The sequence below is a fragment of the Sminthopsis crassicaudata genome, chromosome 1 (genome assembly GCF_048593235.1).
Source record: "Sminthopsis crassicaudata isolate SCR6 chromosome 1, ASM4859323v1, whole genome shotgun sequence".
Lineage (NCBI taxonomy): Eukaryota > Metazoa > Chordata > Mammalia > Dasyuromorphia > Dasyuridae > Sminthopsis > Sminthopsis crassicaudata.
The window spans coordinates 743,801,029-743,819,320 of NC_133617.1; the positions used below are offsets into that span (position 1 = coordinate 743,801,029).

General features: G+C 50.6%; 1 protein-coding gene across 1 annotated transcript in view; it reads right to left on the reverse strand.

Annotated features, from left to right (window-relative positions):
* SCN5A (sodium voltage-gated channel alpha subunit 5) overlaps positions 1 to 18,292 on the reverse strand; it is a 175,765-nt gene that overhangs the window by 44,629 nt on the left and 112,844 nt on the right. Inside the window, exons 15-16 of the mRNA XM_074284385.1 lie at positions 14,604 to 14,777; positions 14,072 to 14,428 (exon numbers count right to left, since the gene is read on the reverse strand). Coding sequence (XP_074140486.1) covers positions 14,072 to 14,428; positions 14,604 to 14,777 — 531 coding nt within the window. The remainder of the gene's footprint in view (positions 1 to 14,071; positions 14,429 to 14,603; positions 14,778 to 18,292) is intronic.

Here is an 18,292-nt window from a genome sequence, read left to right on the forward strand (position 1 = left end):
GATACGGCCATGTCTTTGCCAGGAAGAGCAGTGCCATGCTGGGCCAGGCACGGGGCCTAAAGCACAGCTGGGGCCAGCCCACGGCAGGAGCCCAGCGCCTGCTCTGTGGGCATCCAGAGAGACAAAATGAAGTTCCTGGAGTCCAGCTGAGAGAGTACGCCCACCCCGTGGCATGCTGGGGGAGGAGGGCACTTCAGAGTGGTCAGAATTCGAGGATCCACTATCACTATTTTGGGGCAAACAGCAAGCTTACCCATTAGGCAGTGCTTGTTACAGTGAAAAACTAATGATATTAAATAGAGCAGATACCTCTGATGTCTGTGAAGAGAAGAGCTTCTGTTCCAACAAGGGGAAAGTGAGCTCAGAGAGGAGGCTTTGGTTTGGGTGAATGTCGGCTGCTTGAGTCAGAGGCTGTATGTCTCTTGTGTGTATCTATTGACTTTCATGTGTTCCCCCTTCTTCTGGCAGATCCTTGCAGCCAGGGACTGTTTGAGGGTTTTAGCATATTTTTGCATCTTTGCTATTCAGTGCAGCCCTTGACACTCATATAATAAATGCCTAATAAATCTTTCCCCCCCTTAAGGCAGCTAAGTAGTACAGTTGGTAGAGTGCTGGATCTGGAACAAGGAAGATCTGAGTTCAAATTCAGCCTCAGACACTTAGTGGCTGTATGACTGTGGGAAAGTCCTTTATTTGTCAGACAGAGAGAGAGACCAAAACAGAGAGACAAACACACACACACACAGAAACAGAGAGACAGAGACACACACAGACAGGGAGAAAGAGACACACACACAGAGACAGAAAAAAACACAGAGAGAACAGAGAGAAAGAAGGAGAGAGAGAGAGAGAGAGAGAGAGAGAGAGAGAGAGAGAGAGAGAGAAAGAGAGAGAGAGAGAGAGAGAGAGGCAGAGAGACAGACAGAGATAGAGACAGAGACAGAGAGAGACAGAGAGACAAACACACACACAGAAACAGAGAGAAAGAGACACCCACAGACAGGGAGAAAGAGACACACACACAGAGACAGAAAAAAACACAGAGAGAACAGAGATAAAGAAGGAGAGAGAGAGAGAGAGAGAGAGAGAGAGAGAGAGAGAGAGAGAGAGAGAGAGAGAGACAGGCAGAGAGACAGACAGATAGAGACAGAGACAGAGAGAGACAGAGAGACAGAGAGACAAACACACACACAGAAACAGAGAGAAAGAGACACCCACAGACAGGGAGAAAGAGACACACACACACAGACAGGAAAAAACACAGAGAGAACAGAGAGAAAGAGAGAGAGAGAGAGAGAGAGAGAGAGAGAGAGAGAGAGAGAGAGAGAGAGAGAGAGAGAGAGAGAGAGAGAGAGAGAGAGAGTCAGAGAGACAGACAGAGACAGACAGAGATAGAGAGAGACAGAGAGAGACAGAGAGACAGAGAGACAAACACACACACAGAAACAGAGAGACAGAGACACACACAGACAGGGAGAGACACAGAGACAGAAAAAAACACAGAGAACAGAGAGAAAGAAGGAGAGAGAGAGAGAGAGAGAGAGAGAGAGAGAGAGAGAGAAAGAGAGAGAGCGAGAGAGAGAGCAAGAGAGAGAGAGAAACAGAGACACACACAGAGATAGAGACAGAGAGAGAGAGAGAGAGAGAGAGAGAGAGAGAGAGAGAGAGAGAGAGAGAGAGAGAGAGAGAGAGAGCCCAAACTAAAATCCGTCCTTCCTATAGTCAGTAGGTAGGAGATGCTTTTTTGATCCAACAAGGGAATCCCAAGCAGTGGCCAGGTTGGTCTCGGCATCAGGAGAGAGCGCTGTCCCTGTCTCTGGATGGTTGGTCAACAGTGGGAAAAGCTCCATAGAGGTCAAGAAGGATGAGAACCGGGGTGGGCTGGGGTGGGGAAGGAGGTCCAGACTCTGAGCGGCAGGGAGATTATGGGTCACCTTGTAAAGAACAGCTTTCATTCAGTGGTTAGGCTGGAAGCCAGATTTCAAAGGACTGGGAGGTGAGTGGGAGGTAAGAAGAGGAAGCCCAGAATGTAGAATCCTTTTTCCCGGAGCTTTCCTGTGAAGAGGATGAGGTGCAGAGAAACAGGATGACAGCTTGTAAATTGTAAAATCTGTGAGAGGCAGGCCTTGCCCTTGATTGTCTGAGGCGATGATTCTCTGGTCCCGGGAGGGGAGAGGGGATGTTGGGTGTGCTTTGGGAGGATGGAGCTGGCTGCACCTCAGGGACTGGAGGGAAACAGCTCGGTCTCCCCATTCTTTCTCCTTCAAGGCCACACTCTGGGCCTGGCTCCTCTAGGAAGCCTTCTATCCCTTGCCCCCTGGGGAAGGATGGGACTGAGGGAGGGCAGCAACTCCAATGGCCAGTACCCCACAGCCTCTGGGGGCACAGCTAACGCCGTGACTTCAAAATGGTCCCCATTAGTGCCAGCTCCCGGAGAAGCTCTTCTTCCCACCCTGTTGGTATTCTAAGCAGACGGCAGGCTCTGTGTATGTGGATAAATCCTCTTCCCGGTGCCTAACATAAAGCTGGGCACTCAGGGGTACCCGTGACTCTCCCTTTAAATGGATGAACCCTTAATTATGGAGTATTATTCAAGGGAACCTCAGAACTCAAACCCAGACATTGCTCATTTGACAAGGCCAGAACTGTACAGCAGTGAAAGCCATGTCATGAATACAGAGTCTTGTCTTGGGATCTGAGTTCAAATCCTGATTCTATAATTTACTGAGTGTGTGACCTTAACCATTCTGAGGCTCAGTTTCCTTCTCTGTAACATGGGTATTGAGGTTCAAAGTCTCTTCCTGCTCTCACTCTGGGATCCTATGACATCTGACCTCTCTGGGTCTCAGTTTCTTTATTTGTAAAGTGAGGGGTTAGGCCCCTTCCATCAATGGAGTCATAGAATAGTGCTGCTCAGGCCATTTCCATGGACACTAACACCTGCTTTTTGGGGATTCTGTGATCCTTTTCTAGAGAAAAGAAGGGGATCAGTCAGTCAGTCAATAAACATGCATTAAATGTCACCTGTGTATCAGACACTGCTGCATGTTGGGGATGCAAAGGTAGAAATATTCCCTGACCTCAAAGAGCATATATTTGAATGCCCTGGACACTAAGCTCCTGGGAACAAGCCTGCTAGCTAGTTCTTGGAGGAAGTGTCCTTCATTGAGGAAAATTCTACATTAGGTCAAGTCAAAGTGAGGGATTCATTGAGACATGGCCATGCAATAGTGGACTTAACAAGGGCAGCTAGGTGGCGCAGTGGATAGAGCACCAGCCCTGAACTCAGGAGGATCTGAGTTCAAATCTAGTCTCAGACACTTAACACTTCCTAGCTGTGTGACCCTGGGCAAGTCACTTAACCCCAATTGCCTCAACAACCAAAAAATAGTAAACTTAACATCAGGAGATTTCTGAGTCTGAATCCTGCCTTTGACACATTCTAGCTGTGTCAGCCATGGCAAAGTAGGTCATGTTTCTGAGCCTCAGTTTCTTTATCTGTGAAAGAGGGATGTTTAAGGGAACTATTAACACTAGGCTCTGTGTGCATTTATGAAGTGGTGGTTATTACTTGCTGGTCACTGTGTTAGGTATGAATGATGCAAAGTCAAAAAAATGGGAACAATGTCCGCCCTCGAAGAACTTATCTTTGACTCATGATTCTGAGACGGTTTTAGCCAGCATTTGACAACTGTCAGCCGATGCTGAGAGGCCCCAGGGGCTGGGAACATGGAACAAGTGTCATTTAAGCTCCCTGAGGGCAGGAACTATCTCATTTTTTGATCTGGATCGCCAGCCACCTGGGACAGTTCCTGACAGCACTTAATAAATGCTTGTTGACTCAAGGTACCACCTCCCACCTATTGGATTGACTGATATGACAAAAAAGGAAAATGATGGATGTTGGAGGGGATGTAGGGAAACTGGGACACTAATGCACTGTTGGTAGAGTGGTGAACTGATTGATCCAGCCGTTCTGGAGAGCAATTTGGAACTATGTCCAAAGACCTATAAACCCACACATAGCTTTTCATTTGGTATCACTGCAAGGTTTATATCCTAAAGATATAAAAAAGGAGAAAAGAACCGATTTGTAGAAAAGTATCTAGTGTAGCTCTTTTTGTTATGATTAAGGAATTATGTTTAATTATGATTATTAATTAATTATGATTAAGAATTAGAAAACTAACAGATGCCCATCAATTGGAGAATAGCCAACCAAGCTGTAGTATATGATTATTATGGGATGCTATTGGGCTATTAGAAACAATGAACAGGATGATTTCAGAAAATCTTGAAAAGATTTACATGAACTGATGCAAAATGAACAGAACCCGGAAAATGTTGTACACAGTAACAGCAAGATTGTGTGATGTAGAACTGTGAATAATTTAGCTATTCTCGGCAACAATCCCAAAGCACTAATGATGAAGCATACCATCTGCCTCTGAAGAAAGAAGTAATATTGTTCTGAACAGACTGAAGCGTGCTATTTTTCATTTTCTTTCATTCCTTTTCTTTTGAGTTTTTTGGTACATAATGTGCTAATATGGAAATTTTTACATGGTTGCTCATGTATAAACTACATCTGACTGCTTATCATCTCAGGGAGGGGGAAAAAGAGAAAGGGAGGGAAGGATAGAATTTGAAATTCAAAACTTAAAAATTTTTTAAAAAATTTGTTTTACCATGTATGATTGGGGAAAATATATTAAAAATAAATGTTTGTTGGTTGATTAATTTATATATAAATACAAATGCAGTGTGACCTTGGCCATGTATGTAAAGTTCCTTCTCAGTTTTTTTAAAAAAAATTATAACTATTTTATAAAAGAGAAAGAGGACAATTTAGGAATATGATATTGAGGATTCCTTTTGGGTTGGTGTTGGACTGAACTGAAAGCTAAGGGAAGTGGGTGTCCCTTTCTGGAATTAGGAGGTAACATGGGTTAGTCGAGTAGGCACAGTGAGGAGGACCTGGCTTCAACTTTTGCCTCTGACACTGGGCCTAACTCTACAGAATGAGCCTTGATGGACTCCAGGGTCCTTCCCTATGAATCCTATGAAATTCTATGATGTTGGGAAATAAACTGCATGATCTTTACTGCTTTTGAGAGAATCACAGTTATGCCAGCCTGAGAGGGAGGCCTCTGGTAAATCCACAGCCCAGTTCAGGAAGCCCTGTCATCAGTAAAAGCCATTCATTCCCTCAAACTGACCTCAATTCTGTTCCAGACAGAACCCCTGACCTTATTCCCACTTCTCATTTCAGCATAACTTCCCCTGTGTCTAATCCAGCCAACTCTCTGTTTCCCGATCGAACTGATGGGTCTGGGCTTCCATCTTGGGCCATTCCCACGAACCTGTTCTCACCCATCTCCGGAGAGACAGAAATAGATCCAATGAGGTGCGGGTGGGGGTGGGGGGCTGGGAGGGGGAGGAGGGGAGGCTCATCCAGTGGAAGCAGCAAGGATGCTTAGGATGCCAATTGGCAGAGAGCTTGATCCAGGGCAGAGCAAGAGCTCATCAGTCCCCTTCACTGGGCTAATTCCCGCCCCAAGGCCTGTTTCCTTCCTCCATGTAGAAGACCAAACTGTCTCGGTAATTGAAATACTAGGAAAGAAGTGACATCTCTATGGGTTTTACAGAAAGCATCTCATTTGAGTCTTTGAAGGAAGGCCCTTTGATGGGCGACTACGTTGTTGGGCTCGCTAATCACGCCACTCTCTGGATTTCTCTTCTCCTTCCTCAGACACTGTGCCCAAAGTGGGCATTCCACTTCTTCTCTCTACTCCCCTGATGCAGTTCTTCTCTCATTAGAACGGAAGCACCTTAAAATCAGGGACTGTCTTCTTGCTTATCCCTAGCTCTAGCTCAGTGATTGACACATAGCAAGTGCTCGTATTTTCTCTCTGTCTCTCTCTCTGCCTCTCTCTTCTCTGTCTCTGTCTCTCATCTCTGTCCCTCCATCTTTCTATCCTCTCTCTATTTATCTACTCTTGTTCATTTAGTTCCATTTTGTAGATCCACCAAGTGTCTTGCTTAAATGCCTACAACGTGCCAGCCCTGGGCTGTGTACTGAATATTTGGAAGCCCGAGACCCTGAGAGGTTGGGTAACTTATTTGGAGTCACAGAGCTAGTGAGTGTCAGCAGCAGAATTTGAACCCAGTTCCTCATTGTATGACCAACTCTCTATGGACTACAGTTAGGCTGTCTGGGCAGGCATAGTCTAAGGGCGCCAAGGTCAGATTGGGCCCCAGGCTAGCTTGACTCCAGATCCAGATTCTTGTCCAGGAGAACTTCAGTCCTTTCTGTCTCCACTGTTCCACCCCTCATGGCTGGGGCCATTTGAGTAGCCCAGGAACATCCCTGCCCCAAAGTAGGGGAGGACATGCTGTCCCAAGGCAGTCTCTTAGCTTTAAGCCCTCCAACTCACTGCCATCTCTTAAATCTGTCCTTTGGTCCTAGTTTCTTAATCCCAGACTTGTGATCCTTCCTAATGCCCTCACAGCTTTGGCCCTCCATCCATCTGGAGACTGGAGTTGCACTTCTGCTTTCTTTCTAGCCATGGCTGGGGGCCTCTAGCTGCTGCTGAACCTCCCAAAGCCCACTGTCCATCTGTCAAATTTCCCTGATAATAACTCTTTGCCAGCCTGTCCCTCCCTCTCCCATATCTCGTGTTTTTCTAGCCCCTGGACGGCTCCTGTTTATCTGAGGCTGGGTCTCCTCTGACCTCTGTTCTGGTCCTTTGGGTCCCAGCCAGCCACAGCAGACTGGTCCATACCATCACTGACTGAGCCTCATCCTTCCCTTCCTTTCCAGATTCAGCTGCTGTGCCATTTGGGGTTTTCTTGGCAGAGATACCGGAGTGGCAAGCTACTTCTTGGCAAGAAGAAAATGGCAAGCTATTTCCTTCTCCAGTTCATTTCACAGATGAAGAAACTGAGGCAAACAGGCTTCTGGGACTTGCCCAGATCATACAGATAGTAAGAGCCTTGAGGCAGGATTTGAATTTAAGACTGGGCACTCTATCCACTTCACCACCTAGCTGCCATGACTATCGTTAACATGTCCCAAGTGGCTTCTAGCTTGTCTGCTGGGCCTCTCCACCCTGTGTTTCCCACAAATTCTCCAGCTATCAAACCAGATAGCATTTGTAAAGCACACAGAAAAGAGCCTGACACATAGTAGGTGTTATCTAAATGTTCCCTTCCCTACTCACGTCCCCAACACATTTTGCTCTTGGACTACATCAAGAGAGGCAGAGCTTGCAGGAATAGATGAGAGTCCCATTGTGTTCTGCCCCTGGCAGAGTCATGGATTCCCTTCTGGGCAACCCAGTTTAGGAAGACATTACCATTAACACAATTCTGCAGGTGGGTAACATAAGAGGGAGACCGTCTGGGAGGGCAAAACAACTGGCAAAGGGCTCTGTGACCCTGCCGTCTGAAGGCCCAGTATAGGAGCCCTGAGAAGGCCCAGAAGCCAAAGAGGCGGATTTCAGCTGAACACTGCAAACACCGGCTCCCATTTCGAGCTATCCCAAAGCAGAATGGGTGACATGAGGCAAAGGCGAGCTGGCCCTTTGTGTAGAGATGAGGGGGACTCTTGTTTATGGAAAGTTTGGATCAGATTGTCACAAAGTTCTCATTGATTCCCCAACTTTGTGATTCAGTCCTGGACCTTCACACACTCCTTTCTGACCCCTCCCCAATAGTATGCTTTGGTCCTAAGACACCCCATTAAACTTTGAGCCCTTCCCATTTTCTTTTCCAAATGAAAGCCGTATTCACAAGTAGTGACACACAGTAGGTACTTCATGAATGTTCACTGACTGACTGGGAAAATAGCCTTGTGGACAACATGGAGAGATGGACAGTTGGGGGAGAGCAGGACCAGATTAAAAACTCCAGGACTGGTGATTCATGGAGGACTGAGAAAGCTGAACATGTCTACAGTAGAGTGCCACAAGGCTCCGTTGTTGGCCCAGCTCCTGAACGTCTGCTCTTCTACTACTGTCACTGCCCCCGTCGCTGTCAAAGACTTGGAAAAAGGAACAGATTTGATGCTTAATCACTTTTGAAAATGACAACATCGGAGGGGAGGATAATGTTCTTGTTCAGAATCGTCTGAATCTTCATGATCTCATTTGGGGTTTTCTTGGCAAAGGAACTGGTGTGGTGTATCATGTCCTTCTCTGGCTAATTTTACAGATGAAGAAACTGAGGCAACAGAGTGAAGTGACTTGATCAGGGTCACACAGCTAGGAAGTGTCTGAGGCTGGATTTGGAAGGAGTTTTCCTGACTCCAACCGTGGAGCTCTACCCACTGAACCACCTAGCTGCTCTGGGAGAGGTAATCCTCCCTATTAAAGAAATAGGTTTTCAAGGGATTTCAGCAAGCGGGATTGTGGTGCAAGCCTTCTTCCCCTGAGAGGATGAGGAGGGGAAATAGTTAATGCATATCTATGAAAGCATATCTGAAAAGAGGAAATTGAATGGGAATAAATGTGATAATTTATCCGTGGGTTTAAACAATAGCTGTAAAAACAGGGGTTGGGAAAGTGATGCTCATGGGAAAAAGATCTGAAGGTCTTGGTGGATGGCAAGATTAATGAGTCGGTAATGCACTGGGGCAGCCAAAAAGCCAGCTGAATCTGGGTCCTCTCCCTGAATGAGAACCATGGCCCTGCTGAACCAGACCCACCTGCAGGATTGTGTTAAGGACATTGTGCTTTCAGAGAGCATCTGGAGAAAGGTGGCCAGGGTGGAGAGGGGACCAGAAATCAAGTGGAGAAAAGGGGAGATGTGGCCTGGAGAAGGCCTGGGCGGGAGCAAGGCAGGCCACAGGCTTACCAGTTGAAAGTCCCTCAAGGTGGCCCTGTGGTGCAGGCATTTGGCTGGATCTGCTCAGCCCCAGAGGATGCAACGAGGAACAGCAGGCAGAGGGATGGAGAAGCAGCTGCTGGCTGGACGGCTGGACAAGTTTCCTAGTGACTGGAGCCAATCTAAAGCGGAATGAGCTGCCGGGAGGCAGTGAGTTCTCCCTCATTGGACACGTCCGAGTGTAGATGAGTCGGGGGGATAGGGGTTAGATCAGCTGTTGGAGCCTCTGAGATCCAGGGCTGAAAGGCCTCAGTTGTCATCAAATTCCTACCCTCCCCAAACTGGGAGCTGAATTATCACCTCCATTTTACAAATGAGTAAACTGAGGGTCAGAGGTAAAAAGACCCGGTGGTACAGAGCCAGAGGTGGGACTCAGTCACCTCCTCCCCTGGGCTGCACTGGGCTCTGGAGCCCTCTGCTTTTGGTCCCTAGGAGATGCTGCATCCTGCTTCCTAGTTCTCCTGATAAATCATTGATGTTGTTCAGCCCCCAAACCATAATCACTTCCCACTTAAATGGCAATCTCAGTGAGTGGCTGGCTTCCGCCCACTCAGTGACAGGCAGCTCCAGCCTGAATCATGGAGGAGGGGGCCGCCTGCCCAGGCTGATGCCGGAGGCCTTCAGAGGGGGCTTGGCAGCTCACCCGGCTGCCCAGAAAAGCGTCTCTCCGCCCGGCCTCTGGGAGGAGATCACCTTGTGCCCTCGCTAAGGGCTTCTTCCCAGGGGGGGCTTCAGGCTGCAAGGAGGGGCAGAGTCCTCCCCACTCCCTTTCTGGCCTCCAAGGGAGAGGTCACCCACTCAGGACCCTCGGCATCTGGGGGGCCCACATTTCCTTCCAGAGCTAAAAAATGACAGGAACTGGGGCAATAGTTTGGACGGGGCATGGATTGGGAGTCAGGCCGCTTTGTCCCTCTTACTGCGTGACCTGTAATCGAGGGGGCTGTTAGCTAAGTCTCTAAGGTCATTTCTGGATCTGGGGCATTAGGAGTCCAGGAAAAGCCTCCTGGGTGTGGTCCGTGTCTCCCATACTTGAGGCCTGGGCCTCGGTTTAGTAACTGATAGTGACCCCCCGGAGGGGGGGCAAAAGGAAGAGGGCAGTGGGGCCTTCCTACACTGCAGGGGACACCCCACTTCAGGTCAAATGCGAGGGCAGGGAGGTCACATGGGAGGCAATTCAAGCAAACCATCATTAAAGTGATTTCTGGATCAGCAATAGAGACAGGGTGGCCTATTGGTGAGAGCAATAGCTGGGTTCCGGTCTTGCCCCAGACACTTAAGATCCTAGGCAAGTCACTTAACGGCTCATCTGTAAAAGGGGCACATTTACTGCTGTTCAATTCAGCTCAACAGGCATTCAAGAAGTGCTGGGCACTGTCTTAAGCAAAGGGGACGCCCCAAGGAGAGAACAACAATTGTGTGACCTGGGATCTTGTGATCTCCTGCTGTAATAGAAGAGGCTGCATTTAGGTAATCTCTAAGGTCTGCTAGAGGTCGGAAGCTCTAGGAGGGCTTTTCCAACATTGATGGGGAGGGCTGTTAGTCTGCTTTTCCAGCCTGCAGGGGTGGCTAAATTGGAGGAGGCCCTGCCTCTGTTAAACATGTTGGATGAGATGGCCGGCTTTGTACAGATGGCAACTGTTTTGCCTGTTGATGTCAGGCTAGATGAAGTGAAACGTGAAAAAAAGGAGAACATCGGCCCTTAAGCCCCTCACATCAATAAGTCCTTTAACATACATTGGGTACCTACTATGTGCCAGGCACATCTAGTGAATGATGAAGAAGGAGTAGAGTAGGAAGAAGAGAAGAGGAGGAGAAGGATGGGGGAAAAGGAAGAGGAGGAGGGGAAACAGGAGGAGAAAGATGAGGAGGAAGGAAGAGAAGGATGGGAAATAGGAGGAAAAGAATGAGAAGGAAGGACGAGGAGGATGGGAAATAGGAGGAAAAGGATGAAAAGGAAGGAAGAGGATGATGGGAGATAGGAGGAAAAGGATGAGGAGGAAGGAAGAGGAGGATGGGAAATAGGAGGAAAAGGATGAAAAGGAAGGAAGAGGAGGATGGGAGATAGGAGGAAAAGAATGAGGAGGAAGGAAGAGGAGGATGGGAAATAGGAGGAAAAGAATGAGGAGGAAGGAAAAGGATGATGGGAGATAGGAGGAAAAGGATGAGGAGGAAGGAAGAGGAGGATGGGAAATAGGAGGAAAAGAATGAGGAGGAAGGAAGAGGAGGAGGGGAAATAGGAGGAGAAAGATGAGGAAGAAGGAAGAGGAGGAGGGAAAATAGGAGGAAAAGGATGAGGAGGACGTAAAAGGAAGAGGGAAATAGAAAAATGAGGAAGAAGAGGAGGGGAATGGGAGAAGAATGAGGAGGAAAGGGGGGGAGGGAGAAGGATAAGGGCAGAAGGAGTAAAAGGAGGGGGAAGATGTCGAGGAGGATGAAGAGAAGGAGGGCAAAGAGGATGAGGATCAGGGGGAGGAGGATGGTCTTTGGGGAGAGGGACCAGTGGTGAGAGCCTAGTCAGGATGTCCTTCGACCCATATCCCAGAGGACTCCATGATCAAGATCTAACCTCTCTTGGATTCAATTGAGAAACATCCTTTTGTTAAGAATGAGCTATGGAAGTGTTAAGGAGACCAAAGGGAAAATCACTCTTGCTCTTGATGAACTGAAGCTGAGATCTGTCCTCCCCGAAGGAGAGCTGCACCGGAGGAGAGACGACTGGCACGTCCTCCTTCGAATGAAAAACAGATCACCTGCTCGGTGTAGGATGGGATGGACAGGGAAGAAAGAACTCCCTGCTGGCTACAAGATCTGGTCCAGGAAGAGCGTGGTCTTGGAGAGACAAGATGAGTCAGCAGAGGGATCTGCGTCCACTGTCACAGAAGGGGCCGAGGATGGCCTTGGACCGCACTTGGAGGACTGTGCGCCCTTGGAGGAGCTGCATTTTAGGGAGCACGTTGATGCCTGGGACCTTGCCCGGAGAATGGAAGCTGCCATTTAAAGGAGCCCCTGCCTCTCCTCTAGCTCAGGGTAGTTCGGCCTCTCTCTCCCAGAAGCCATCCCTTCCCTGCTCCCAGAATGGCTGCAGAGAGGATGTCTGGAGCCTGCCGCAGACACCACTGAGGAAGGTTCTGTACAAATCTGCGCTCTGCCAGCAGCCCCCACACTCCCTGGCGATACCGAGATCCTCCCACGGCCTCCATGCAGACAGATAATTGTCGCCTTTTGTTCTCAGGACCGGAGCTCTAGAAGCGTGTTAGCACAAGGTACGGGCCCTCCATTCATAAAATCATTCAAGGAATACTGGAGCTGGAAGGGGCTAAAGTACATCCAATCCCACCCACTCCTTTATTAAAAAGAAATAACATTGATGGGGAGGCTGTTAGTCTGCAGCAGCCATTTCCGGATGCGGCTCAGTCCCAGCCCGAGGAGGAAAACAATTATGTGACATCAGCGGACACGGTGACCGTCTGGGACAGTGTGTGTGACATTCTGTGCCCCTGACCCCCCACCTCTCCAAAGAAAGGAGGGCCCTTCATTTCCTCATCTCCTGTCCTTGACCCCTCACATTAAAGAGGCGAAAGACACAGAGATGAGACTAAAGGCCTCATTTAAGTCAGAGACAGAGGCCAGGCCGGGCTCTCTCCACTCCTACCCAGCATGAACTGCCATAGAGAAGCTTCTGCTTTAGAAGCCGAGGCTGACCTGCGCTCCTCTAGACCCCGAGCTCATCTCCTGCCAAGGGGTGACAGCTCCCAGGGCACCATGATGCACTACCCAAGAGGCATTGAGAGGGTGGCCATGGGGCTGGTCTTCCCCGGCTATTTCACTGCCCGGCTCCACTGATCTGGGGTCCCGTACGTACTAACGCAGTCAGGGAGATTCCAGGCAGTCTCCAAACTGAGACCCTTCACCCTCCCAGGGAAGCTGCAGGTCTGTGGGATGCGGGCTGCCAAGGCAAAGGAGTCTGGGGGAAATGGCGCTGAGCCAGCGGGCAGAAGTCTTAGCTTCTGCTTTCTTTTCTGCCTCCTCACCCGTGTCGTGGGGGAAACAACCCTCACTGGGCACCCCTCGCCAAGCTGGCGTCAGACAGAGTCCCGTCTGGGACAGTGATCGGGAAAGGAAAGCCTGGTCCAGATGTCAGGGATTCCGAGAGCGAATGCTGCCAGCCCGCAAGAAGGCCCGAACCCCCTCCAGATGTGGGGAATGCAAGCCAGAGAAGGGGCACGCCTGTGGGAGCCCATTCTGCTCCTGCCAGAGGAGGAGCCTTCTGCTACAGCGGCACCGGCTGCCGGCTGCTGTCAGATGGAGAGCTCCCGTGGGCGAGCAGCCGACAGGTAAATGAAAGCTGCTTTCTGTCTGGAACGACTCAGCTTCTCCCTGAGTGTGCTGAGGCAGACGGGCCCCTCCCCTCCACACACACACACACACACACACACACACACACACACAGAGCAGCCTGAGAACACTCTCAGCCTCCCAGCCTCCTCACAGAGGCTGGCCAGTCCAGCCCAGGCATTTGAGGCCCAAGGAGGCCCAGAGGCGATTCCCCTCTGGTGACAGGGCTAGAATCAGAGGTGAAATTTGAACTGTCTCCCTGAATCCAAGCCCGCTGCTCTAGCCATTAGGCAGTTGGGCCTCCTGGCCTATGGCTCAGATGGCATCCTGCAAGCTGGCGATACCAACGCGAAGAATGAAACAATCCCACGTTACATTCTGATAATTTTGTGAAAGGGAGTTTCGTTGTCCGCCCCGGCAGTTCCTCTCTGCACACTTACCCCTTACACCCAGTGCGGTCTCCCTCCCTCTCCAGAGCCCCCTGCCCGACTGGCCTCTCTTCCATGGTAAGAAACCCTGAGGGCCTTTACTTCCCACTTGATATTTTTTTGCCTCGGGCACTGAATGTTACCTCGGTCTAACTAAGATCAACTAAAGACTTCAGCTTAAAAAGCCGGCGGTCCCATTGCCTCCAGACCCATCTCCAGCCATCCTGATTGATATCTGGTTGCTGGACTAGGATGGCTCTGGAGGGGAAACTGAGGCTGGCAATTCTCCCGTATCTCAGGGCAGACCTCCCCGACGTCGTGGTGGTCTTTGAGAACGAAGGACAGACAACAACAGGCCCCCCCGCCCCCCCAGCCCACGGGGGCCACCCCTCCGGGAGGGAGGAGGGCCAGGTCTCACTTACCACCAGGTTGCCGATGACCATGACGAGGAGGAAGACGAGGAGGCACAGGGACTGCCCGGACACCTCCATGCAGGCCCACATGGTCTCGATCCACTCCCCGCACAGGATGCGGAAGATGATGAGGAAGGCGTGGAAGAAGTCCATCATGTGCCAGCGGGGCAGCAGGCCCGAGTCGCTGATGCGGTGCCTCAGCTCCGAGTAGTTCTTCCCGAACAGCTGCATGCCCACCACGGCGAAGATGAAGACGATGATGGCCAGCACCAGGGTCAGGTTCCCCAGCGCCCCCACTGAGTTGCCGATGATCTTGATGAGCGTGTTCAGCGTGGGCCAGGACTTGGCCAGTTTGAAGACCCTCAGCTGGGGACAGAAGGGGGAAAGGCGTGGGATGCTGGGTCTGGGGCCCAGGGAGGGAGGTGACCCGCCCCGGTTCCTACTGGTAGCGAGAGCACAGCTGGGTCCGAAGCGGCTCTGAGTCTGGACCTGGTTTGGGGAGCCGGGGAAGGCCTAGAAGCCCAGGGGAGGGGAGCCTTACCAGCCGGAAGGAGCGCAGCACCGACAGGTTCCCCATGCGGGACAGGCCCAGCTCCATGAGGCTCAGGATGACGATGATGCTGTCGAAGATGTTCCAGCCCTGCTGGAAGTAGTAGTAGGGGTCCAGGGCGATGATCTTGAAGGTCATTTCTGCCGTGAAGATGCCAGTGAACACCTAGGGGAGGAGAGAAGGGAGGGGAAGTGGGATCTGCGGGGCCCCAGTCACTGAGCAGCACTGCCCACTGCCGCAGGAGCTCTTCCAGCCCTCTCTCCATCCCCCATTTTGTCTGGTCTTGTCCAGGGTAGAGACCCTGTGCCGCTCCGTTTCTAGGACAGCACGAAGGTACCCGGGGCCACACAGTTACTGGCCAAGGGCAGAGGGCTCCCCACCGGGCTGGCTGCCGGGCCCAAGTTCTAGAAGAGCTGCAGTCCACATGGGCAGAGGCTTGGGAAGAATTGAGAAAGCCTTGGAGGCCTGAAGTGACTAGGATGAATACTGGAGAATTAAGTGCACAGATGTGTAGGAGGATTATTATCCATCAGAGCAATAAAAAAATAATCATTAATAACTGGCAAGCCGCCGGGGGGCTCGCGCTAACAGAGTGGAGCTCCCATAGCCCCTGGCCCCAGCTGCCACTCTGCGTGACGGAAATCTCCAGTGAAGGTGACGTGCATTTCTGCAGAATAAACATTCTGGGGCTTTCCCAGCCAGCAGCTCTCCCTTCTTGGCCCTATTATACAACGTGGTTATGCAAGGATGGCAGACCCCCTTCCTCCCAAATCCTTGGCTCCAGGGAAGCCACAGGCCTGGCTCATACCCCTGTGGAACAAGGCCCCACAAACCTCCTGCTCTGTGCCTGGCAGGGGAAGCCCCCTCCACACTGAGAAGAGACTTCCTCCTCACCCCGGCTTCTTTCTGGGCCCTCTCGGACGGTCCCTTCCTGAACCTGGCAGAAATTACTCCCCTGTGGCCATCTCCCAGGGGAGAGTGTCAGCCCCCTGAGCACAGAGACTGGGAAGTTCAGGGGGTATGTCCTCCCGGCCTCTAACAGTGTTTAGTACAGAACAGTCATTTGATAAATGCACTGATATTGCCTCCTTTCTATCAGTGGATTGTGACTCCCCGAGAGCAGGTCTTCACTCCCGTCTTCTTCCTGGCTTTGTATCCCCAGCCCAGAGAAGGGGAATCACAAATGTTTGAAATGCTGCATTGGATGGTCCCCAAAGGACTGGGCAGTCCAAGAAGCCGGAAGAGAAGGGTTTCTGCTATTGATAGAGGGCGAAGCCCAGGGAAGGCTCTGCAGCTGCAAAGGGTGCTGGGAATGTGTCACCGAGAGCCCAGCAGTCACCAAAACAGGGCGGGTTCCAAGGCTTCTCTAACCTGATTCTCTCTGAGCCCTGGAGGACAGATTGAGGGCAGCTGGCAGCTCTGACTGGGAACTCCAACTGAAGGGTGTCAGGGGGAAGAATTCTCAGGGAGTCAATCAACTTGTAAGGCCTCCTCATCGAAGGCCTGCTGGGTGCCCAGCACTGCGCTAAGGAACCCCCTGCTCCCCAGTGAATGCCAGGGACTGGAGAATCAGCATCTGAACAGACCAGCTAATTCTCAATTATCTGGGCCCATGCTGCTGGGAGGAGGGGGCAGAGGAAATGACCTTGTTTGAACCAGCAGGGGCTGCCCTCAGCTCCCTGGGTGATGACGCAGGAACATCAATGAAGCTGGTGTCCTCCCAGTCCTTACTCTCTATCCTCAACCCCCAGACAAGCTCATATTCCACATTCATGTCTTTGCTCAGGGTGGGTCTCCTGCCTCCTTTATCCCTCCACGGTTATCCAAATTGCCTTTCAAGCCTCACCCCAGCTTCTCAAGGGGTCTCCTGAACGTCTCCGTTTCACGTGGACTCCCCCTTCTCTGACCACTTACATCCTCCCCTGTCCAGGATATTGTCTGCTTGCTCCATTTATGGGAAGTCTTGCCTCTACAAGATTGGGAGCTTCCCGAGGGCAGGGTCTGTGTCTTCTCTTCCTGCCCTTGCCCTCATAATGGAGCTGAGAACAGGCCCTTGTGCCCAGACATCAATGGTCCACCAAATCCCCCAGCACTGAATCACTGCAAAGTGGACCAAGTGTTCCAGAGCCCCCACTGCTTATTGCACAAAGGTCGGGCAGCCCCGGAGCGAACAGGCCAGAGCGCATCAACCTTGGAACAATGATGACATTGGGGGGATACTGTTTGATGGATGCAATGGATGCTGCTTGATGGCAGCCCTACAGAGGAGGTGAGGGTGGCTGCGATAGCCCAGAAATGCTGGCGTGGCAGGGACAGGCTGGATGTCTACCAGGCTGCCTTCCCTCCCCGCGGCCCAGGCCAGCTAACATTGGAAATGGAAAACCTGTTACATCCCAAGTTGGCTCAGCCCACTTTTGGAGACTTCTGATCCTTATGGACAAATGAATGAGCGAAAAAGCATTATTAAGTGCCAGGTACTGTGCTAAGCACTGGGGACACAAGTACGAGCAAGCTGAAAAGTCCCTCCCCTCAGGGAACTTCCATTTTTTTTTGAGAAGTCAACAGATAAAGGGCAGTGAGAAAGCAGGGGCGTAAGCAGGTGGTCGTGTGGCTGGTAAAATTCTGCCTCAGAGACCCGGGCCCCAGGGGCAAAGCCATGACCCACTGGGAGGTTGATGAGGAGGACCTGAGTGAGAGCAGAGAGCTTTGGGAAGCTGTCTCCTGTGTCAAATCTCAACTCGTCTCTTATTGACTTCCCTCTGTCCTCTGGGGTGGAGCAGAGCAGAACTCATTTCTCTTTCGCATAAAGGCCCTTTAGTGACTTGAAGAGGGCCCATATGCTTGTCCCAACAATTCCTGCTCTGATTAATTAGCTAACCAAGAATTAATGAAGTGCCTACTACGGACTAGACACTGTCTAAGCTCCGCGGATGTAAAGAAAATGTGAACATACTCTCTGCCCTCAAGGACAGACGTCAATGGAGCAACTCACATATCAGACAGTGGAAGTGGTTGGCTACCTTGGAAAGAAGGCATCAGTAGCACCTGGAAAGGCCTCTTGCAGATGGTAAGATTTGAGCTGAGTTTTGAAGGTGAAGATGAGAAGGAAGAATGTTAGAGAAATGGGAGATGGTCGGTAAAAGAGCGGTAGTGTTACGTGCATGGAATGGTGAAAAGGCCACTGTGGCTGGAGAGTAGAGTGGGAGAAAACTGGGAAGGGAGGGCTAGCTCAGAGATCACGTGTGCCAAACAGAGGTTTTGACCTTGGAGGCCATGAGGAGTCACTGGAGTTTACTGGCACTCTAACCTCTTATTCTGGATATTGTGTCTCACTTGCCATCTCCTATAAGAGGCTGAAAATAAATGTTACCTAGGCTGGCACTAGTTATCCTGGGTGCCATCTCACACTGCATGTCAAATAAAGCTAGTCCGTATCAACTACTGTCCATCATTCCCACCTTTATGACCTTGATTTTTTGACCCCAAAGGTAAAAGTTTACATTTATATTTTATTAAATTTGCTCTGCTTAGACACTGTTCTAGCTTGCTAAGAGCAACACATCATCTCATGAGTTAACTCTCTGCTTCAACTTAGCTGCACATTTGGCAGCTGGTCTGTCAACACCTTCACATAAGGCACAGATAAGAAAATGGTGAGGAGAGATCCAAAAGAGCCCAAA